At 36.1% G+C, this 22,508-nt stretch overlaps 1 protein-coding gene across 4 annotated transcripts in view; it reads left to right on the forward strand.

The window, feature by feature from the left end:
• tbc1d10b (TBC1 domain family, member 10b) overlaps positions 1-22,508 on the forward strand; it is a 442,453-nt gene that overhangs the window by 416,407 nt on the left and 3,538 nt on the right. The window contains 10 exon segments of one of the 4 annotated variants that reach the window (NM_001365255.1): positions 5,567-6,035; positions 10,805-11,673; positions 13,239-13,271; positions 15,959-16,058; positions 16,167-16,274; positions 18,042-18,148; positions 19,443-19,557; positions 19,664-19,729; positions 19,821-20,010; positions 22,294-22,448. In NM_001365255.1, the coding sequence (NP_001352184.1) occupies positions 10,829-11,673; positions 13,239-13,271; positions 15,959-16,058; positions 16,167-16,274; positions 18,042-18,148; positions 19,443-19,557; positions 19,664-19,729; positions 19,821-20,010; positions 22,294-22,448 (1,719 nt within the window). In that variant the 5' untranslated portion in view covers positions 5,567-6,035; positions 10,805-10,828. 4 annotated transcript variants of the gene reach the window in all.

Consider the following 22,508-nt stretch of genomic DNA (forward strand, 5'->3'; position numbering starts at 1 on the left):
GAGTAAGTGACAGTATCTTAGTTTTCCGATGAAATATAGCTTTGTGTGTGGTTAGAAACAGAAAAATAGAAACTGTAAAAGTAGAAAAAAACATGAGGGTGTTCCCAACTGGCGTCTGTTCAAAGGCATTCCCTTAAAATGAGTTGCAATATGACTTTGGGAGTCCCTCATCACAGAGCTTCCATAGTGACCTTCACAATATTTATTCTTATGTGAATGATGAGTGGAAATTCTGTCTGAACAGCTGCTAGCAACAGATTTTTTTCCCTTTTCCCCGATTGCAAAGATAGTGAGCAGTTACAGATCCAAACTGTTGGTGAACTGCGCCATCTTGTGGGGCTGCGAGAAAGATGCGACATTAGGCAGGTGAAGTGATGACCAATTAAAGAGATTGTTTACCTCAAAATGAAAATTTTGTCATTATCCTCCTAACTTTTTCCAAACTTTTATGGGTTTATTTCTTCTGTTGAATACAAAGACGATATTTTGAAGAATGCTGGAAAGCAACAGCATTGACTTCCACATGTTCTGCTCCTACTACGAATGTTAATGGCTGCTGGCTTTCTATTTTTTTGTTCAACTGAAGAAAGAATCACAAACAGGCCTGAAACAAGTAGAGGGTGAATAAGTTGAGAGTTGATTTAAATTTTTGGGTGAACTATCCAATAAGGGTTGTTCTAAACACTCCTGCTGCTACGGATAGTCTCTGAACAAGAAATAGCAGACATGTTTCTGGTTACTAAGGGCCCTATCATACACCCGGCGCAGTGTGGCGGCGGCGCAATAGTCTTTTGGTAGTTTCAGCTTGGCGCAAGAGTCGTTTTCAGGCGTTGCGCTACGCTGTTTAAATAGCAAATGCATTAGCGCTCATTTGTGCGCCCATAGGCGCATGAGGCGGACCGCTGGCGCGTTGCTATTTTAAAAAACTTTAATAGATTTTTCATTAGACCAAAACTAACCCGGTCTAAACTCCGGCGCCTCGCTTACGCACTACTTAATACGCAAAAGAGAGCAATAGGCAAATATCTTTACATATGTAAAAAAAAATTAATATTAAGGATATATATATAGGATAATAAGAATTGATATAGAATATAAATATAAAGGATTAAAATATTACATAACATATTATTTATTAACATATTATTTATTACTGCTTTTATGTCTTCTTCATCTCAGGAGGCTTTTTCAGTTAATTCATAACAATTTGCTTTTGCATGATGTTATTATTATTAGCAGTATTATTTATTATATCCATATTTATATTTGTTTTATTAAAAACAAGCTTAGATTTGCCCACCTGTCAGGTTTTAGACCATATGGGGCACAGCATGTGTTTTAGGATATAACTCAGGTATTTGAGCACACTTCATTATTATTATTCATTTATTCGTTTGCTGGAAATTAGAACTGATTTAGAAATAGTTTTGAAACAAATATTTGTGCTTAACAAATAAAAGTATTTATTTATAGGCTAATTGATGTCTGTGCGTAAAGGTTTCCCTATCCAAGAGCGAATGTGAAAGTGATCCATTATCTCTTATTCTTATTATGCAGTAGATGCTCTGTTTAACAGTTTTCTGTTAAATAACTGTTAACTGTTTGCTTGTGAAATGCTCGTTTTTTCCACTTAGACTTGATTTGCGTCCTGTAAATAGCGAATGCGCTCTTGGTTCGACGCAGCTGGGTCTTAAAGGGAATAGGAGATGAGATTTTAATGGGAGATGAAAATTGGTTTATTCTCAAAACACACCTATAACTCATTAAGAAAATAAACTCAACCCTTTCAGACCATTTCAGACCATGCGCCACGGCGCAAGGCAGATTTCCCGTCCTTAAATTAGCAAAAACGCGTCCTGACACGCCCTGAAAGCGTTTGCGCCCTGCGTTTTGCGCTCTGCGCATGGACTGTCAAAATAGAGCCCATTATGTCTAAAATTTTACTTAATTAGTTTCTTGAGCTGTGCATTCAAGATTATTTTGTATGTCACAACTCATTTCTATTAGTATTTAGAATTTTTCATGTAAAGCACATTGTTTCCCTCATTCCTGATATGATAAAGAAAAAAGGTATCCTGTAATGAAAACTTGTAATTTGAATGACTCTTTATGTAAAAGTTTGTGAAAATAGTGAAAACTGGTTACTCACTGAACCTAAGCAAGGCTGATTCTGGTCAGTGCCTGAATGGAAGGCCACATGGTAAAACTAGGTTATTGCTGAAAGTGGTGTTAGTGAGGCCAGCAGGGGCGCTCAGGCTGCAGTTATCCTAATGCCCCAATATAGTGATGGGGACACTATACTGACAGTGAGTGCCGTCTTACGGATGAGACGTTTAACCGAGATCCTGACTCTCTGTGGTCATTAAAAATCCCATTGCACTTCTCGTAAAGAGTAGGGGTGTAACCCCAGTGTCCTGGCTTAATTTCCACAGTCGGCCCTTACAAACCTGGGCTCCTAATTATCCCCATCCAACTGAACTGGCTCACTGTCTCTCCACTCCACCCATAGCGGGTGTGTGGTGAGCGAACTAGTGCCGTTGTCCTGTGGCTGCCATTGCATGCTCCAAGTGGATGCTACACGTTGGTGGGGGTGTGGAGAGACAAACCCTCCTCATGATGTGAAGTGCTTTGGGTATATGGCCATACATATAAAATATACCATATAAAAATACACACATTATGTTACAAATTACAAATTTGTAAAAAATTACAAATTACAAATTTAACTTGCAATTTTCTATACCTACAGTTAGAGTCAGAATTTATAGCCCCATTGCATTTTTTCTTATATATTTCCCTTATATATTTCCCAAATGATGTTTAACAGAGCAAGGAAGTTTTCACAGTATGTCTGATAATATTTTTTCTTCTGGAGAAAGTCTTATTTATTTTGTTTTGGCTAGAATAAAAGCAGTTCTTAATTTTTTAAACACTCTTTTAATCATTAATAATTTGGACTGTTTATGTATTAGGCTCATTTATTTGATTTATTATTCTTATTTATTAGGAATTATTGCATCAAACGCCATGAATGGTAACACTTTATTTATTTATTTTAGTGTTTGTTGTGTACTATACTCATTTTTTTAAATTACAGTTAAACTACTGTGAACATTTTAAAGCAAACTATCTAATGAAAGTTATTAAATATGAACTAATTAGGCTAAATAAAAGTAAAAATTTAAGCACTGACTTAAGCTTGGTGGCCATGTGATACAGGTGCCCATGAGCTTCAGTAAATGAACAGCAAATAGTAGATGCATGAGAAGTGGAACAGTTACAAGATGATTGATGAGGTGGTTCAAGCATCATTATTAAATTCTTTCCCACTGAAAAAATTAAATCACAATATAAACCATCACAAAGGTCTAATGGTTTTGACCATAGCCATTTCAAAAGATTACACTCCAGCAGTCAATCATGGTTTTAGAGTGTTTTGGAGCATATTCCATTAGCATCTGGTGGTAAAGACCATGAACCTTTGCAGTTTCCATTAAATCAAAAAGGTTACACAATTTTATCAAAACAATTAGCTGCACATTATATAAGGGTTTCTTTTTTCACCCTTTTCATCTCTAAAATGTATGTGAGGACACAAAATGCATTGAGAACTCGTAACTATTTCTTTATTAGTAACTAAATACACAACTTAATGTGAGCTCTGAGCATTGGTTGTAAAACGGGTGTCAGTTGTATGTTAGCTGGTAAGTAACATATTAAAGATCATATTTAAATGAACATGATGTCATTTATTCTGTCTAATTTAATACTCCACTAACACTGGATTTTCTCTCACTTCCATTTAGGTATATAGTACAACTGTTGCAGTTACTTTGACAACAATGTTAAACATTCAGGGTTGACTTTTTAATTAATACCTTTTGCTTACATCCACAGCAAGCGTGCATTCAGTTTATTTTTTTTTAAAGTAATTGACGAACCACACCACTTTATTAGACCTATGTGCTGATATAACCTACTGTTTTTATTGAGGATGTGAATGCAACTTGATGACAGGCCTGTAGCTAGCCTGGTTAAAGTGGTGGCTCTCTTCAAGAAGTGGGCCTTTTTGCATTTAATAGCCTTATTATCTATTTAATTATAAGGTTGAAAAATTGCATTTTATTGACATTTTAGCACTATTTTTAGCCGGATTAGCATTTTGAATGGAAAAATGTACCAATAAATATTCATTCATTCATTATTTTTCCATCAGTTTAGTCTCTAGTACTAATAATATTTCCTAAAGATTTAGAAAAAAAATAAAATTAAATAAAAAATAAATAAATATATACATACATACATATATTTAAAATTGTTTAAAATAGTGTAGCCTATTGTCATGTGTTAGGCAAATAACAAACTAGCTAGCACAGTCAACTTTCCTCAGAATTTGGCCAATCGAATAAAAATAAATTAAAACCTAATGCAGCTCTGCACAAAACTTTTGGCCAGCGAAGAAATTAAAATGGTCGTGCCAAACTGAGTCTGGTCCTCTTTTTCCCTCTCCGCTGTCGCTACTGGCTTGCATGGTTCAGGATCTGAAAAGCTACAAATCGATGAACTTGCTCTTCAGTGTTTGGACTCTCAGTAATGATTTCAAACCACACTGAACTGAGCTAAACTGAACTGAACTCACACATTAAAAACTGAACTACCCTGATCCAGTTACTATGACCATTTATGTGAAGCTGCTTTGACACAATCTACATTGTAAAAGCACTATACAAATAAAGCTGAATTGAATTGAATTAATAATAATAATAATAATACAACAAATTGTGGACCCTTGTCAGTGAGGGGTGGATCTTTTCCCTGGCTACGAGCCTGGATGAGGAGACTTCAGGGGCAAAAACCTAAACCTAAAGACTGGAAGCACTGTATGTTCAAAAACCTGAAATCTTTCCAGGACCCAGTATCTTGCTAAATTATTTGTTAAATACACATTCTGTCCTCTCCAAGATCTGCAAAGCTATGGAGATCAGTCTCACAAATAACAAACTTACAATTCATAATTCACTTTAAAAAAAATTTTAAATCATGAATTAAAAAACACAGTTTGTAAATACACAAATCCAATTTGTAAATTCAAAACACAATTCATACATGCACAACTCTAATTCACTGAAGAAAGAAAAATTTATGAATTTTTGAAAGATTTCTATTGTGAATTCACAAGTTGTGGTTTGAATTAACGAATTGGATTTTGTCTATGTGAATTGTGCAGTGTGCATGTAGCCTATGAGGTTTATTTCTGCAGATGTATTATTTCTGAGATTCATCTGGCTTCATACAAAGCATGCTGTTAATAACAACAACAGTATGCTTTGGGCTTCCATACATATGTGACAGTCGATTCATTTCATAGAATGTTAGAATGCCTAGTGTTTATTTATTTAATATGCGAATTAAATCATGTAATTATTATGAGTAATATTGTAAATATTCATATAGTCATACATATATTAATAATATATGTATTTATTTATAATTTATTTTAGGGGAACTTTAAACTCCATACAAAAGCGATGGCTGGATCGACTGGACGTCAGTACGTCAGTCGACACTGACGTACTGCGCGTTGTGAGTCGGGTGCGCGCACGTCGCTGTCACTCAGTTGGTTGTAGGAAATGCGGACACTGCGAGATGTAGGGCCGTGTTTATCTTTTCCAGTGATGCGGCCCAATTCATATTTTATGGAGGTTCCTTGACATTTTTAAAACGCACCGCAAAAGTGTACTCAATGCCAACAGTGAAACGGATCTGTTTGCGCGTGGATGAGAGGGAAGCCAGTGCAGAGCGGCAGTGTTTAGCTAACGCCGTTAGCTCAGCAACACACCACCCGCCACACACAGACCCATAACCGCACTTTTAGGTTCATCATTCCAAGTTCTTCATCGTCCCAGAGGCTTAACGTTACCAGCGGCCTGCCTCCCTCGCTTCTTACATCCGTTCATCGGTGGCGGCGGGGGGGTCACGATAACCGGAGCGAATAGGAGCCCCCCCGGGTCGGACGGACAGATCCCTCAGCTGCGGTGAGTCTGCACACTCTCTGTTATCTTCTCTCAGAATTGACAGATGCGATGTAACCGACGAACACACTAAACAACACCATTTCTTCTGCCGTAAAGCGGGAAGTTGAGCTCATCGACCGCACTGGCTGCTGTAGGCATGAGCTAGCGAGTTAGCAGGCCAGTTTCACCTGCCAAAAGTGTACATCACAATTACAAGCATCCCCGTTTTCTAATCACCACATGTACCATGGACTGAATGCTAATCCTCTGTATAATAAAGTCACATTTGTGTTGTTAAGGGGCTGTTGCATGACAGATCGGACAGCACGATTAACAGCTTTAGGTTAAACTTGGCAGTCACAAATCCAGCGTCTCCTGTGGGTTAAGAAGTCTCAGGTGGTGTCTGCTCACTTTTTGACCTTGCTAGGCTGTTTTTATTTTGCTTAAGAGCGTGATCTAGTTCTCTTGTACTTTTATAAATTAAGGTTACCCCCGGTACTCAGCAGTGTAATGCCCAGTTACTTCACATGTGGTCGATCACAACAGTTGACAGCTCTCACGTTTTCACACATGCCCTTTTAAAACCCCACATTGGCTGTTCGCATGTGTCGTTTGTTTACATCTCTTTCATGTCCACGCTGGGGATATTAGGATAGGATAAAAGTCTTGGTCACCCGGAACGAGCACAGTTCATGTGTATGGGTGGAGTCCCACAAACTGGCATTGTCCGATTCCTGGACGTATTGTCCACTTGAGTCGGATCTTTTAACTGATTTGTTGAACCGAGTCACAAAATCAACTGGAATGATTTGAGCTTTTAATTGGTCCAAAAATTTTAACAATTCACTGGCTGATTGAACTGGCTATAAAGTAACTATGTAGAGCTTTGCTTGTCGGAATGAGTAATATATTAAAGTCCTCATGAAATCACTCTGGAATGGTATTGAAGACGTCTTGGCTTTAATCATTCAGCTGCTTTTATTACATCTATTCTATATTTCGCTCTGGTGGCATGGTTTGAAGTCTGTCCCTTGAATACAGAAGTAGACTGAGCCAGGTTTTTAGATGGTCAAGCAGGTTGATTGGCGAATCACATCTGACTAATGAATCACTGTATAGTAGGCAGCTTTTACGGATTGCCCAAAATACTAGTAGCTGTAGCTCTCATCCTCTGTCTGGGAAGTTTACCCTGCTCCCTTTGGGTCGAAGGTTTCAGATGCTTTTTAGTAGGACAAAACAATACAGGAATAGCTTTGTTCCATCATCTATTGTCGCTCTGGATAAATAATAATATTTTATAAGGTACTTTTGTATGTGTTTATCTGTGATTTAATTGTTTTCATCAAATGCCATACTTTGCTGCAAAAAGAATCTACTTACAGGTACCAATAAAGTCAACTCAACCAATAGTTTCCTGTGAGTATGAGATGTTAAGGAGGAATGCTGAAATTAAACAACACCCTCTATTCACACTGCACTTACACACTTTGTACTCATTCATCTTCATAAAGTTTTGTTAGTCGTCTGTGTCTAAAAGCCACACCCCTAATTGCATGAAGTTGTTTTTAGTTTAATAAAGGCATTAACTGACTTTAAGTCTAATTTAATGTTTGAACACACTACTTGTTTTAAACTAAAACACAGACTAGAACAGTGGATGTAAATAGTGTGCAAACAGGGAAATATGTCACAATACTGATGTTGGGTATTTTAGAACTACAGAATAGGCTCATATGTACACATAAATGAGTTTTATCATCACAAATTTAATGACATAATAGTCGATAAATGGCATTTTATTAAATTCTTATGAGGATTTATATCGACCAAGACATGTTTATGAGTTTTAGTATGGTTTGATTGTTTTAATTGTTGTATTGTTAAGCATAAATAGTTGTTTAAATATAATATAATTTATATAATGTAAATATAATAACATTTATTTATATTTAGTTATTTATATTTACCAAATGAACTATGACATTACTGTATCGATAACTGAATACTTTATAGTAGGGCTGGGACGATAAACGATATTATATTAAATTGTGATAAAAGTTATTTCAATAAGCTCTGGACTTTAATACTCTATATTGATCCAAGAGCCAATCTCACTGTAGAAATGTGCAACAATGGGAATCTAAAAATGTGTTATTAAAGATGTACTGAATTTTTGGCCACTGAAAGTTTATTGACCGAAAATATGTTTTGCTAGTAGTTAATAAATCCTCTAATTTTTGTGGCTTCATTGTGTCATTGTTGGAATACTCTTAAGTCTGGAAGCATTAACAACTTATATCAAAATATTTATTGTTATTATCATTCAATATGGAAAATAAATATTGAGATTGCATTTTTGCCATATCGCCCAGCCCTAATTTATAGTACTAAATTTAATTTAAAGCATAGGTCTCAAACTCAACTCCCGGAGGGCCGCAGCTCTGCACAGTCTGCGCAGCTCTAACCATAATCAAACACAGCTGATACAACTAATCAAGGAGTTCAAGACTACTAAACACTACTAGATGAGGTGTGTTTGATTAGGGTTTGGAGCAAAACTTTGCAGAGCTGCGGCCCTCCAGGAATCGAGTTTGAGACCCATGGTTTAAAGGGACAGCTCACCCCAAAATTAGATTTCCTCTTCATTTACACACACTTGTGTTTCTAAACTTTTATACATTTTTCTTCTTTTGTTTCTTTGAAGATGCATTGGTTAATGCTTTATTACAAACCTTTACATTTTAATATTTTGCTGGTGTTTTATCAGTTTTTAGACATCCCAGTTTGACAGCACAAGGTAAATGTCAAAACCTAGTGAGCATTCTGCCTAGATAGCATTTTGTCTTCACTGGCGTGTCAGATATTTAGTCACCACAATGCTTTTGTGAAGGAACCACTTCCTTTTTATGTCCTGCAAGCATGTGTACTCGGACATGTTTATTTATAGATCATGCGGAAGAAGAAGAGTCAGATTTTAGTAAAAGAGGAAGCAGTGATGCCCTGTTCCTTTACTCTCCACCTACACTGGACCTGCATCGACTAGCGTTGCTATACACTTAGACAAGTAATTGAAGATTAATTGCATCTAATTTATGACTTTGTCAAACAAGTTCAACCTTGTGTTAACCAAGCAGTACAAAGGTCCTCTAGTCTGATGTGTCCTACCCTTTAGGATATGTTTACAGGCAGTGCATTATGCCAAATTGTTAAAACCTTTGTTTAATGCACTTCCTAATTTAAAGAGACATTTGAATCTTGTCATTAAAATGGTTGTATATTAATTAATTAGTTTTTTTTGTACAAAAGGGTAAATGGTTGTAACTCTTGTTAAAACCATGCATAAGTTATCTTGTTTGTCATTATGTTACCTAGACTGAAAAGAGAATCTTAAGAAAGCATCACTCATCGTTTGGGTGTCAAATTGAACTGCTTTGTCCCATAATTGGCACCTTTTGAGTACACACTAGGGCTGCATGATTTTGGAAAAATCTGACATTGCAATATTTAGTTTTTATGCGATTAAATAATGCAACATAAATACAACTTCACTAGCTTGAATAACTCAATTTTAGTGGAAAAAAAGATTAATTTAGAGTGAACTGGTTGATTTTGTAAGGGTCATGTATAAAAACAAACAACATTGCAAGCAAGAATAATTACAATAGAGCAAATAAACAAGTAAAAGAAACATTGCCTTATGGTTTTTCAGAGAATGAAGCGTTATTTATCTACAGAAATTAAAAAAATAAAATAATCATTATAATTATTCGGTAAATGTATTCTTCATAGACATTTCAATGTTATACGTTATTGTGCCTGAATGTCTTAAACACTCCTGAAAAGCCTTTAAAACACATGCAAATGATAAAGATTCAATGTTGCGGTTATACTTTTCAATGACTTCACAATTCTCATGTACTCTCAAGTGTTGATTAGCTATAATCCCAACTTAACATTGCATGTCCTGCGATGTGACTATTGCAGACATATTTATTGCGATATCCATGCTAAAAAGATATATTGTGCAGCCCAAGCTCACATTTACAAATGAAATATGATAAATGCATATGATATATATATAATTTGTAAAAATCAGTTCAGGGTTAGACAAATAATTAAAATATATGCATGTAAATTTGTATGTATATATGCATAACATATGTATAGAAAAATCATCTTACCTATGAAACAGTGGTACATTTAAAGTTTAGGGCCAGTATGTTTTTTTTATATCTTGTTTCAAAAAGGAATATTTAGTTACATATAAAATGTATTGATACTTATTTAACATATTCAGCAAGGATGCATTCAGTTTGTTTTGACATTTGTTTTACAGTAAGACATGCAATTGGAAGGCTGCATTATTATTTATTTAAAATGTATATTAAAGGTGAAAACTGTTATTTGGAACTTTGATAGTGTTTTTCAAATGACTGTTTACAGTATTTGTGAACATATAAAAGTAACCCAAGGGATCATAGGAGATTTTTTTTTTTCCAAGTTTATTTAAACTTGTCACAGTTTCTGTAAGCGAATAAGAAATGTGTAGACTTTTGCTCAGTAGACTTCTAATGCAAATACAGTTTGTCAATAATTTTTTGGTATCATTTTTCTCATAAGTGACAAAATTATTTTAAATAGTTTTTCTTTCTTGTTTTTTAGGATTTAGATTAATGCATTGTCTCCCACTACATGCATACACTTCAATATATTTCCCCTCATTTATTTTATTTAAAAGGAAAATGTAATGTCAGGCTTGTGATTGTTGTGTTTTTTCTTCTTTTGATCAGCCGTATTACTGAGGAGCAGAAGCTATGGCTGAAATCACCACCATCACTCCCTCCCCTCCTGGTATGGGTGAACAACCAGTGCCTGCTCCCTCCAGCCCACAGCCTCTCCCCTCAGAAACTCCCATCCCAAAATCCTCTCTCTATGGTGATCGAGCCGTGATGGGAAACCCTACATTACAGACAGGTGGAAGAAATTCTTCATCTTGGGAGAGCACACCTGGCCAAAACAGTACCTCATCCTCTTCAGTGGGAACTAAGAGCACTGCTGGTCCGCCAGCAGAGGTACTCGCTGCTACACAAGGAGAAACTAATGGGAAAGATGATTTGGTTGAGCAGCACGCTGAATCGCAGAGCTCAGAGCAGGAGCAACAGATGCCGCCATCGCCTGAACTTAATCCCAGTCCTAATCTCTATCCCAATGTTCAAGTCAGCCAGACTTCCAGTCCCGCTTCCCCCATAGACATTCCTCCTCAATCTACACCTCCTCCCCTTCCCAACTCCAACCCGGCCCTCTCTTCGCAAGACTCCAGGCAAACAGAAGCACAAGCAGTCCCGGAGCCCGAACCCAACACTCCAAGCACCACCATGATGACTCATGAACTCCCCTGCACACCCTCCAGAGCTGAACCTCCAGCAGTACTGGTGCATGAGTCTGCTGGGTCATTGGGTCTGCCCTCTACATACAGACGACCGGCCCCAGACACGCTCAGCTACCTGGAGTCTGCCAGCCTCATGTCAGGCACACTGGAGTCTCTGTCGGGGCTCGGCGAGGACGGCAGCTCCATTGGCTCAGACTCTGAGATCAACGGTCCAGTGAGGAAAACTGATAAATACGGCTTCCTGGGAGGAGCGCAGTACAGTGAGACCAAGTGAGTGTGTGTGTGTGTGTGTGTGTGAACTGAAGGGCACAAAACTACATTCTTACATCTTCTTTGTGTGGTTTCCTTATTACTAGGACCAGACAGAATCTGCAGACATTTCTTGCTATTTTTTAGAGTATCATAACTAAAAACGTAATTTATAAATTTATTATGTATAATATATATAAATATACTATATTAAATAAAATATATATATTTTTAACTTTTAATTAACGTTTACAATGCAAATCCAGTTAGAGCCACTTATTTGGTAAACAAAGCAAGTCTCTCATAATATATATCTACTAACAGACAGAAATGTGACTTTACAAACTTTTTGTAAATCAATCATTTGAACATTTTCATATTTGTTAATAATATTACTGAAACGGAATGAATATAAATTTACTCCATGGGCTAAAAAACTGGAAATCTACAGATTTCTGCACGAGCAGATTCCATGTGGGCCTACTTACAAGTAAAGAGAGCAAGGCCAAACCACTTCAAAATTTAAATGTGTAAAAAAACTGTTTCAAAATGGATAAACTCTTCCATTTGCTGCAAACATTTTGAAAATGTTCTTTTCGACTTGCTTGTCAACTTAATTCAAATTCCTAATTTTCTTTTAGTGCATATGACATTTGATTTTAGTATTACTAATGTCAAGTTCAGACTGCAGGATTTTTAATGTAGTTGCGTCACAGATGTTTCAACATCTTTGTCTCTTCATCCACAAACTACGTCTTGCGCCCAAACGCACGAGAAGTGAAATGGGAACAATGCGAGGTCAAGTTACATAGGATATCTTTCGTTATTAACTACATAATGAGAAAGATTATGTAGTTTCACCTTTAGTGGGGTGAAAAATGTACATATTTTGCCTACCGGGTGTTTGAAGAGGATTAGCATTTTCCACTAAACTTTTTTTCGTTTTTGACCCGGTTGTGGTATTGCTCAGTTCCTGCCATATTTACTCTAGTTTTTCCTTTATTTTGTGAGTCTAAATAACTTGGACTGAAAAGAAGCATTTTTAACTTCTCTCCAACCTTCTCGCTGAAGTTAATCGGCACTGTAATTTTTCAACCAGAACTCATTTCACATGGCATGATTTTGAATCAGCAACAGGTCCAGATGTTTAGCATGTCAAATATCTCACAGAAAATCGGTGCTAAAATCATGCAGTCTGAACTCGGCATTAGTTACGCATGTAAACAAGACTCAATAAAAGGATTTGAATAATTAGAAGATGATGCAAACCTGGGTGGTTGTATGGCCACGACATAAGGTAACCACTACATTTTTATTTATTATTTTTAAATATTAATATTATTATATTCGAAAACTTAATTGTCATGAGTAAAGATTAATCGATTACTAAATTGACAGGGCTATAGGTCTATTAAGCATGGATGATATTTTGTTTAATACAAACGGTCCAATATTGTGCTTGGAGAAACAGAACGGTGCAGCAACTAAACATTTGTGATGTTGTGTTGTATTTTGCCATGCTCATTCATTATCTGAATCTTAATATAGTTACAATCAACAAGGTGTATATGTGCATTTTTACACAGACATTGTGCAGGATCAGGACCAAATCTAAATAGGTAAAACAATCTCTCCTCCGCAGCTCTAGTCTGAACGCTCTCTGCCTGCTTCCTGATTGATTCGCTGACGGTCTACCAGCTTATGGCATTGAGATTTATCCTGAATCTCTCTTCGCTTTGTGATCTGTCGTGTCATTTTATAGTTATTCACATCATTGGCAGTTTATGTGAAGACTTCTCCTGTACAAGTTACTAACCTGCCACAAATAGCGGGTTCATTAAAACATTTCAGGGAGGCTGTATTTGATTTAGAGGGCAGGTTATAAAATGTTGGAAACCACTGGTCTACACAGTATCCTGTGCAAAATTAGGAAGAGAAAAAATAAACTATTTGCTCACATGGACACACACGTGCACCAGTTGGCTGTGTGACACGGCACTATTGACATCTGTAGTATATTAGTCATCATATATCAGTCATCCTTTAATCATTAAAGAGTTAATCACCCAAAAATGATTATCCTGTAATTACTCACCCTCACATTATTGCCAACCTGCAAGACTTTCATTCATCTTCAAAACTCTTAATTAATTAAATGCATTCTCTTAGAGGTGTCTGATTTTTAAATGTTTTACGAAGATGTGTTAACACTGTTAAATTGTAATTTTTCATATAGGGCAAAACATTTAGAGTCACAGGCATTGATTATTTTTAAAGTAGAGTTTAAGATATTCATGAACGATTGAATCAACATTTATATTGAAAATGTCAGGAGTAAACAAAATATTGAAACGGAACATGTTGACAAAAATCAATATTCACAGTCATCTCTGTGACTCAAATGTTGGTTGGATAAATCAGAGCAGGTCGATTCAGAATGAAAGTGAATTATAGGTTAATTGCCAGGCCCCTGATGTGATGTGTGCTGGTAGGAAATGAATAATTCACACCTATGACTGAGAGCAGGCTAAACAGTTGGGGCTGCTTTCCTGTGTCAGTGTTGCTCGCTCTTTTTCTGTGTCCTTCATGTGTTTGTTGTGAGTGACTCAGATTGTGCTGAGAGGTCTCATTTGAGTCAGAGAGCACTGACTGTCTCACTTTTAGTCTCTCTCTTCCCTCGACTGTCTCTGCTGTGCCTCTTGTACTGACTAATTGTGCTAAAATGGGCAATCACACTGTTCTTTTGCATTTGAACATTTCCTTTTTTTATTCTTGTTCGGCATGAATGCATTAACCACCACATGTCCAGCTATTTAAAAATTTTCTGCGTGAGAGAGCCTTAAATTAGGCCTTCTCATATGGTCAGCGTGCTGCCTGTCAGATTTAGATCTCACTGCTTTTTTTGTTTTGTTTTTATACATCTTAAGTTTAATTTAGAAGTGAGTCAGAAAGTGTAAATATTGGCTTTGTGCTCCTAGCAAGTGCTTAGCCTGACTAAGCATCCTTTGCCTGGTCATTTCATTCTCTGTTTTTTGTACATTAAATCCCCACCTCGTAGTTTAGTCGGCAGCTAGCTCTCTGCAACTCTCACATAATTGCCCATTTAAGCTAAGCAGGGCTGCACCCAGTCAGTACCAGGATTGGAGACCACACGGGAAAGCTATGATACTGTTGGAAGTGGTGTTAGTGAGGCCAGCAGGGGGTGCTCAACCTGCGGTCTGTGTGGGTCCCAATGCCCCAGTATGGTGAAGGGGACCCTATTCTGCTTGGTGAGCGCCGTCTTTCAGATGAGACGTTTAACCGAGGTCTTGCGATAGCTATGAATAAAACAATGTTTACTAGCATTATAAACAAATTACTTCCCCTCAATATACAGCAAGTCATTTCATTTCAACAATATTCAAAACAGAAAAATAAATTGAACACTATTATAAAACAAGCAGAGCATACAGTGATGTTCTCCAAAAACAATTGTTTTTTGTGTGAACATCAAGGCTAATCTAGCTTATTTGATCTGAAACTTAAACTAGAGATGTGTGGGAAATGCAGTATTAAAATACCATTTTATGCATATAATCAAATACTCTCAGCATTCAACAGCCGTTCATATGTGTGCAAGCTTTTTGTGTCTTTCGCTTGTTTAAGAGTAACTGGAATATGTAAATCATCTTGGAGTAAAAGCCAAAGCAATTGTCAGATTATACAAGCAAATAAGGTAAGCTTCATGTTCAGAGATCACACTAGAGGTTCTGCCTTTGGTGTCATTCGCTTTGTGAATTCACTACGCTTTTTCTTTTTTTAATAAGTCATTATTACTTTAGCGACAACACTTTTCAAATCAATTATTGTATATTATTATTATATTATATTATATTATTGCATCTATATAAAATCTTTATGATATATCGCAAATTAAAGGTGCACATTTTGTCATTTCTTGCCAACCAGCTACCTTGTTGTTGTTAGTGCAATGCTTTACTGCTTGAGCTATATGAAAGCTCAAGTATAAACCCTTTTGTCTCAGGTTCGTCCTTCTCTCAGAGCCAGGGTGGGAGCTTTTACGTTGGTCGCACTTTATTTTGATGGTCTGTTTGTTGAATTTATGTTTATTGCATCTACATGCCAAATAATTCTAATTAGATTATATAAGTAGACTTTTAGGGTTAGTGTTAGTTTACATGTACTTGCAAAATTTCTTATTGTCAGTTAAAGAAGCATAACAACATATCAACTGGACCATCAAAAGTGTTACCAGTAGGTTTATGTGTTTTGTGTGGTTTATGTACTTGTGACCTCTGTGTTGTAGTGAGGCAGAGCTTGCTGTGGCTGTGGCCAGACAGAGGGAGATGAAATGGCTTGACATGTTCAGAAACTGGGACAAATGGGTATCCCGACGCTTTCAAAAGGTCAGTTTCTCACTTAAAAGCTTACACAATGCACTCTATTCTGAATTAGGAAATACTTTCCTTATAATTGTTGATACAATGGTGAGTTATGCTTTGCTTCTGATGCAGGTTAAAATGCGCTGCAGAAAAGGAATCCCCTCATCGCTCAGAGCTAAAGCCTGGCAGCTGCTTTCCAACAGCCAGGAGCTCCTTGACTCCAATCCTGGGAAGTTTGAGGTATGAGAAAGCAAAGTTCCTTTCAAGGAAAGTCTATTCACTCTGCGGCCATGTTTGCGATACCCCAGGACAGCTCATCCAAAACCAAAGTCCTAATTAAATGGAGGAATCCTGAAATCTTGAAAATTTCCTTGCTGAACTCGCAACTAAATGACAGATTTTAAATCAATCAACAATAAAATCTGAAGTGACCTGTCCCATTACTGTTGTTGCTTAAGTTGTTTTAGAATTTTTATCATGCATTAGTGGTAAAAATCTTATTTAACTGATGTATTCATTTGATTGTTGATTTTAATTCTATATTATTGATTTATTATGCTCATGCCTTGAAAATAGCCTTGCCTGCTGACATTAAATAAAAATATGTTACATTTCCTGTTCGCTCCATCTACTTGCTATTTCAGTACGATTGATACATTTATACACGGTTGGGTATTTCAACCGGAAGGTAGGACTTCCTTTATTCTGGTGGCCATAATGATTCCACTTTTCCCCATTCACAGTAATGTTACTGAACAGTCTTTGTATATCTATAATCTCTGGAGAAAGTCTTCTTTAAGGAAACTGCTAAGAGGCCATATTTGGAAATTCTCATGGCAGCAATTTTGGATCCACGAAGTTCTGTCTATTCGAATGGGGAACTAGACAAATCTCAGAATCTATAATAAACTCCTAAACGAATGACATATTTCAAATAGGCAATAGAAGGGGACTTTAAGAGCATGTTAGTTAGTTTTGATTCAGGTGATTTTTATTGCAATGCAGATTTTTTTAGACCTTTTTAGGGCAGTGGTCTGAAGCTCAATTCCTGGAGGGCCACGGCTCTGTATAGTATAGCTCCAAGCACTTCCAACTTACGCCTGCTTAATACTCTCTAGTAGTCTTGAACACCTTGATTAGTTGGATCAGCTGTGTTTGATTTGGGTTGGAGCAGCCCTCCAGGAATCAAGTTTGAGACCCATGGGTTAGGGTATATTCTGCCATATTGTCCATTGTTGTTTCTCCCATTTATGGTCTCTCATTCATATGTCCACTTTAATACGTTTTCATTTATAAACATATTGTTCGTTTAGTTATGGCTGTCCGTCCACAATAAAATAGGGTTTTTTAAGTAACACGAAATATATTTTGGGAAACGCTGTCCAAAATGAATCAGTTTGAAAGTGCTGTTTTTGCCCTGCAGTGTAGACTGCGAAACTGGAGGCTTTCGAAAACGATGTCACATTTTAGCCAATGCAGTCATGTGACCAATTCATCTAACATTGTATAAAACATTGTAAAGATGTTTAAATTCTGTCCATTTTGACAGCTTTATCATAAATTAATGTCAGTTCGTACATTCTCTATATTGCCTTCAAAGAATACGGAATGTTTACTGGGAGCTTTTGTTTAGCTGCAAAACCAGACCACAGTTGCAATATTTTCCGCAACGTTTCAAGAGAATTAAACTACATAAATACCAGTTGGATGAGACGCAGGAAAAAGTGTCTTACGAAAACGATTTTTTTTTTTGTCGTTTTAGCGATTAATGATGGAAAGAATTGAAAACGATAGTGTAGACTTGGAGCGTTGATAAATAGGTAATTTTCAAATCTACATCTACAATCTTTTGGAACAGACAAGAAAATATCTTCCTGTGGCAAATTGTTGCACACTGTTTTTATACTCACTTTACAGTTTTAAATCTTACTTTAACTGCTCGACATGAATTTTTTTTGTTATCAGATACATATCTGTTAAAGTTTCTTTTTTTTATGTGTGTGTCAGGAGTTGGAGCAGGAGCAGGGGGATCCCAAGTGGTTGGACATCATAGAGAAGGACTTGCACAGGCAGTTTCCATTTCACGAGATGTTTGCTGCTCGCGGAGGACACGGGTAAGTACAAAGGAAGGATTTATCAAGGGAAGGGTGATGTAAGGCTTTTATTTAGATGATTACAAAATATGGGTTTTTTCCCTTCTGTGTCTTTACTCTCTTAGTCGTTGTTTATTGATACCAGCACTGATCCTCTCAGTTTTGCTCTTCCCCCACGCTTTTCACACTTTCCTCCTCTGCTCAGTGTGTTGTTTCATCTGTTGAATTATATGGAATATTTCCAGCATACAAAATACTTAAAAACAGTAAATGAACAGTACACTTTAAACTCTATCTATCTATCTATATCTATCTATCTATCTATCTATCTGTCTGTCTGTCTGTCTGTCTGTCTGTCTGTCTGTCTGTCTGTCTGTCTATCCATCCAAAAAATTCCAATTCGTAACTACCGCAAAAACAGATAGGGATCTTTTTATACCCCCAAAAAGCCTGCAGCAGCTCATAAAACAAAACTCCCCCTTTAAAAAAAAAATTGTTATATTTTAATATTTATAATTTATTGCATACACATTTACCTTTCGCATGCACAGTTCATAAAACATAACTTAACAAACTACTTTTTTTTCTTAAATACAAATGCATCTTTTTCTTGTATATGCCCAAAGAAAAATACTTTAGTCTGAAGTTGTAGTTTTAAGGAAATAACTTGAAAACAGAGCATGCTTAATGTTAAAAATCATGATTAAACTTTGTTACACCTGAAGTGTGTGTGGAGAGACAGCATGCAATCCTGAATTGTTACTGTGCTTGAACAGTCAGATACATACAGTTATATTATGTAAACATTCAGTTATGTCTTAAGTGAACATATGAAGTAGGGTAAATAATGCTGACCTTATGATACGTCTTTAACATAATAGACCTTTTGTGGTTATTAGGGTAATTTAAAGTAATTTCGATTAAAAGATCAAATTGTGAGGCAAATGAACATTCAGGCTGGCCAGAATATACTGTCTGCACGATATATTGGTTCAGCATACATATTTTTGTATATTTTATTCAGATGCAATTCCCAGCAAAATCATCACAATTAATGTAAAATGATGAATTATTTACAAATAGTGGTCTTATGAAATTACATTCATATTATATATATTCATATTTAATATATATTGCTAAAAAATAAATATCGCTGTCACTTTTTTCCAATGTTGTATAGCCCTAGTTCAGTCCTAAATGACTCTTACCACATCAAATAAAAATCAATGGTGTCTATCCAAAACTTGAATCTACATTTCCATCCTTTTTTTTTTTTTTTACTCATGTCTGTATTTCCCTTTCTTTGTGTGTTCAGGCAGCAGGACCTGTACCGTATACTGAAAGCCTACACCGTCTACCGGCCAGATGAGGGCTACTGTCAGGCCCAGGCTCCAGTGGCTGCAGTGCTGCTCATGCACATGCCTGCTGAGGTAAAAGAGTATTTTGTTTTGCATAGAGAAACAGGATGACGAATTTATGACTAGAGGAATATCACAGAATATGAACCAGTCACCATTTTCCCTCTCATTTCTTTAGCAAGCCTTCTGGTGTCTGGTGCAAATCTGTGAGAAATTCTTGCCTGGCTACTACAGTGCTGGTTTGGTAAGTGTTCTGCAGCTCAAAGTGACCACAGAGTAGTGTTTGTTTTTATTATTATTAACCACTCTTTTTCTCTTCCACTTCTGTCTTGCAGGAAGCGATCCAGCTGGATGGAGAGATTTTTTTCTCTCTTCTGAGGAGAGTGTGTCCCATGGCCTACCGTCACCTGAAGAAATTTAAGATTGACCCTATACTCTATATGACAGAATGGTTCATGTGCATTTTCTCCCGCACACTGCCTTGGTCTTGTGTTCTGCGGGTCTGGGACATGTTCTTCTGTGAAGGTTAGTTATACTTTTAAGAACGAAGCAGCTTTTGAGTCAAGTTGTTTCAAATTAAAATGTGTCTAAATGTGCAACAGTCACTATTAGTGATATCTGAATGTAACATAAATTATTTACTTTTAATGAAACTAAAAGTTTAATAAAATCATGAATATGAGAAATTACAATTGAAATAGCTATGTTTCCATCCAAAAATACGAATTAACTTTATGCGCAAAACTGGAATATCTCATAAAATACGTACAAATACAGCAGTGTTTTCATCAAAATAGAACAAAATTGCCACTTCCTGATTATCTGGCACCAAATATCAACACTAAAAACGGAATTTGCTGCAGTATGAGAAGCTGTGTCAATCTTTTCTTCATTTAATAAATGACTTGTGCCTGAGAGGGCAATCCTGACCCACAGTGAACACCTTGTGGCGTTTGAAGGCGTGAGACGTGGAGCACAGACACTCTTGGCAGTTCTGGAGGTCATTAATAATATAATAACACTAATACTGAAATGGTTAAGGCATTTTAGAATGGCCAAAACAACATTTCAGATGTTTTACAATGTGCTCAGCCTACTGATTTGTCAATTTGTACACATTTTCATCACCACATGATCTCTTATAACAAAATCACATGACCCATTTAATAAAAAAAAAAAGTTGTTTTTTATGCGCATATCTAAAATGCCCATCAAAATAGGTGGATGGAAACGTAGATACTGACTAAACATCACTTTTAAACTTTAATTTTACTAAACTGCCATCATTTACTTATTCTTTCTTTTCCAAAACCATTTTTGGGGAGGTAGGGGAGATATTTAAAAAAATAACTGGTAGTTGGCACCTATTGACTAGTATTTTTTCTGTTTCAGAAAATATATGCTTATCACAGAATAAAGGTTTTATTTTATTGCGCAAAAAAAAGAGACAAACAGCTCGCATATAAATGAAGTTCACATCTATAATCAATTATATATATTTCATTAGTTCTCACTTGTATTTTATTAGTTGTAATTCTCCTGCTTATTTCTTAAAAAGCATGTTTACTTGCATTATTCATAATGAAACAATTGAAACATGAAGCATATATAAAACTGCTTGTTGTCATAATTTCTTTTTAAGTTTGACTATCACTTATTCTCACCCTGGTGCCATTTATTTATGAATATACTGGAAAAAAATGTATATATCAATAGCATATATCTATATAATGTATATCATATATATATACTCACTGGCCACTTAGGTACACCTTACTATTACTGAGTTGGACCCTCTTTTGCCTTCAGAGCTGCCTTAATCCTTTGTGCCATAGATTAAACAAGGTGCTGGAAATATTTCTCAGAGATTTTTGTCCACATTGACATGATAGCATTACACAGTTGCTGCAGATTTGTCGGCTGCACATCCATTATGTGAATGTCCCATTTCAACACATCCCAAACGTGCTCTATTGGATTGAGATCTGGTGACTCTGGAGGCCATTTGAGTACAGTAAACTCATTGTCATGTTCAAGAAACTAGTCGGAAATAATTTGTGCTTTGTGACATGGTGCATTATCCTGCTGGAAGTAGCCATTAGAAGATGGGTACACTGTGGTCATAAAAGGATGGACATGGTCAGCAACAATACTTAGGTTAGCTGTGGCATTGACACAATGCTCAATTGGTACTAATCCGCCCAAAGTGTTTCAAGAAAATATCCCTCAAAATGGAGGATGGCAGGATGGATCCATGCTTTCATGTTGTTGACTCCACTGGTTCTCACTTGCGAATGATTCTCACTCTACCATTCAAATGTCGCAGCAAAAATTGAGACTCGTGTGTGTGTATATATATATATGTATATATGTATGTATGTATGTATGTATGTATGTATGTATGTATGTACGTACATACATATATATATATATATATATATATATATATATATATATATATATATATATATATATATATATTATATATATATATATATATAGTGTATGTATGTATTTATATATATTTTTATATATATGTATGTATATATATTTTTTTATATATGTATGTATGTATGTATGTATATATATATATATGTGTGTGTGTATATATATATATATATATATATATATATATATATATATGATAGATGTATATAGATATAGATATGAATTTAAAAGAGTTGTCATTTTAAATGTCAAAAGTGAATTATTATCAGTGTTGAAAACTGTTCAATATTTTGATGGATTGGTTTTAGCATTATGTGCCAAATAGAGAGTATAAATGTATATTTTTGTGTTGTCTGTCAGGAGTGAAGATCGTGTTTAGGGTGGGTTTGGTGCTCCTCAAGCAGATGTTGGGGTCTGTGGATAAGCTCCGGGAACTGCAGGGCATGTACGAGACTATGGATCGTCTGAGGAATATCCCGCCCGAATCTATTAAGGAGGATGTTCTGGTGCAAGAGGTGTGTGCACAAACTCTCATTTACTGTAGGAGAAGCAGTGGTTGTGTCCACAATATCCTT

Source organism: Danio rerio, chromosome 3 (assembly GCF_052040795.2).
Source record: "Danio rerio strain M-AB ecotype USA chromosome 3, GRCz13ab, whole genome shotgun sequence".
Taxonomy (NCBI): Eukaryota; Metazoa; Chordata; class Actinopteri; order Cypriniformes; family Danionidae; genus Danio; species Danio rerio.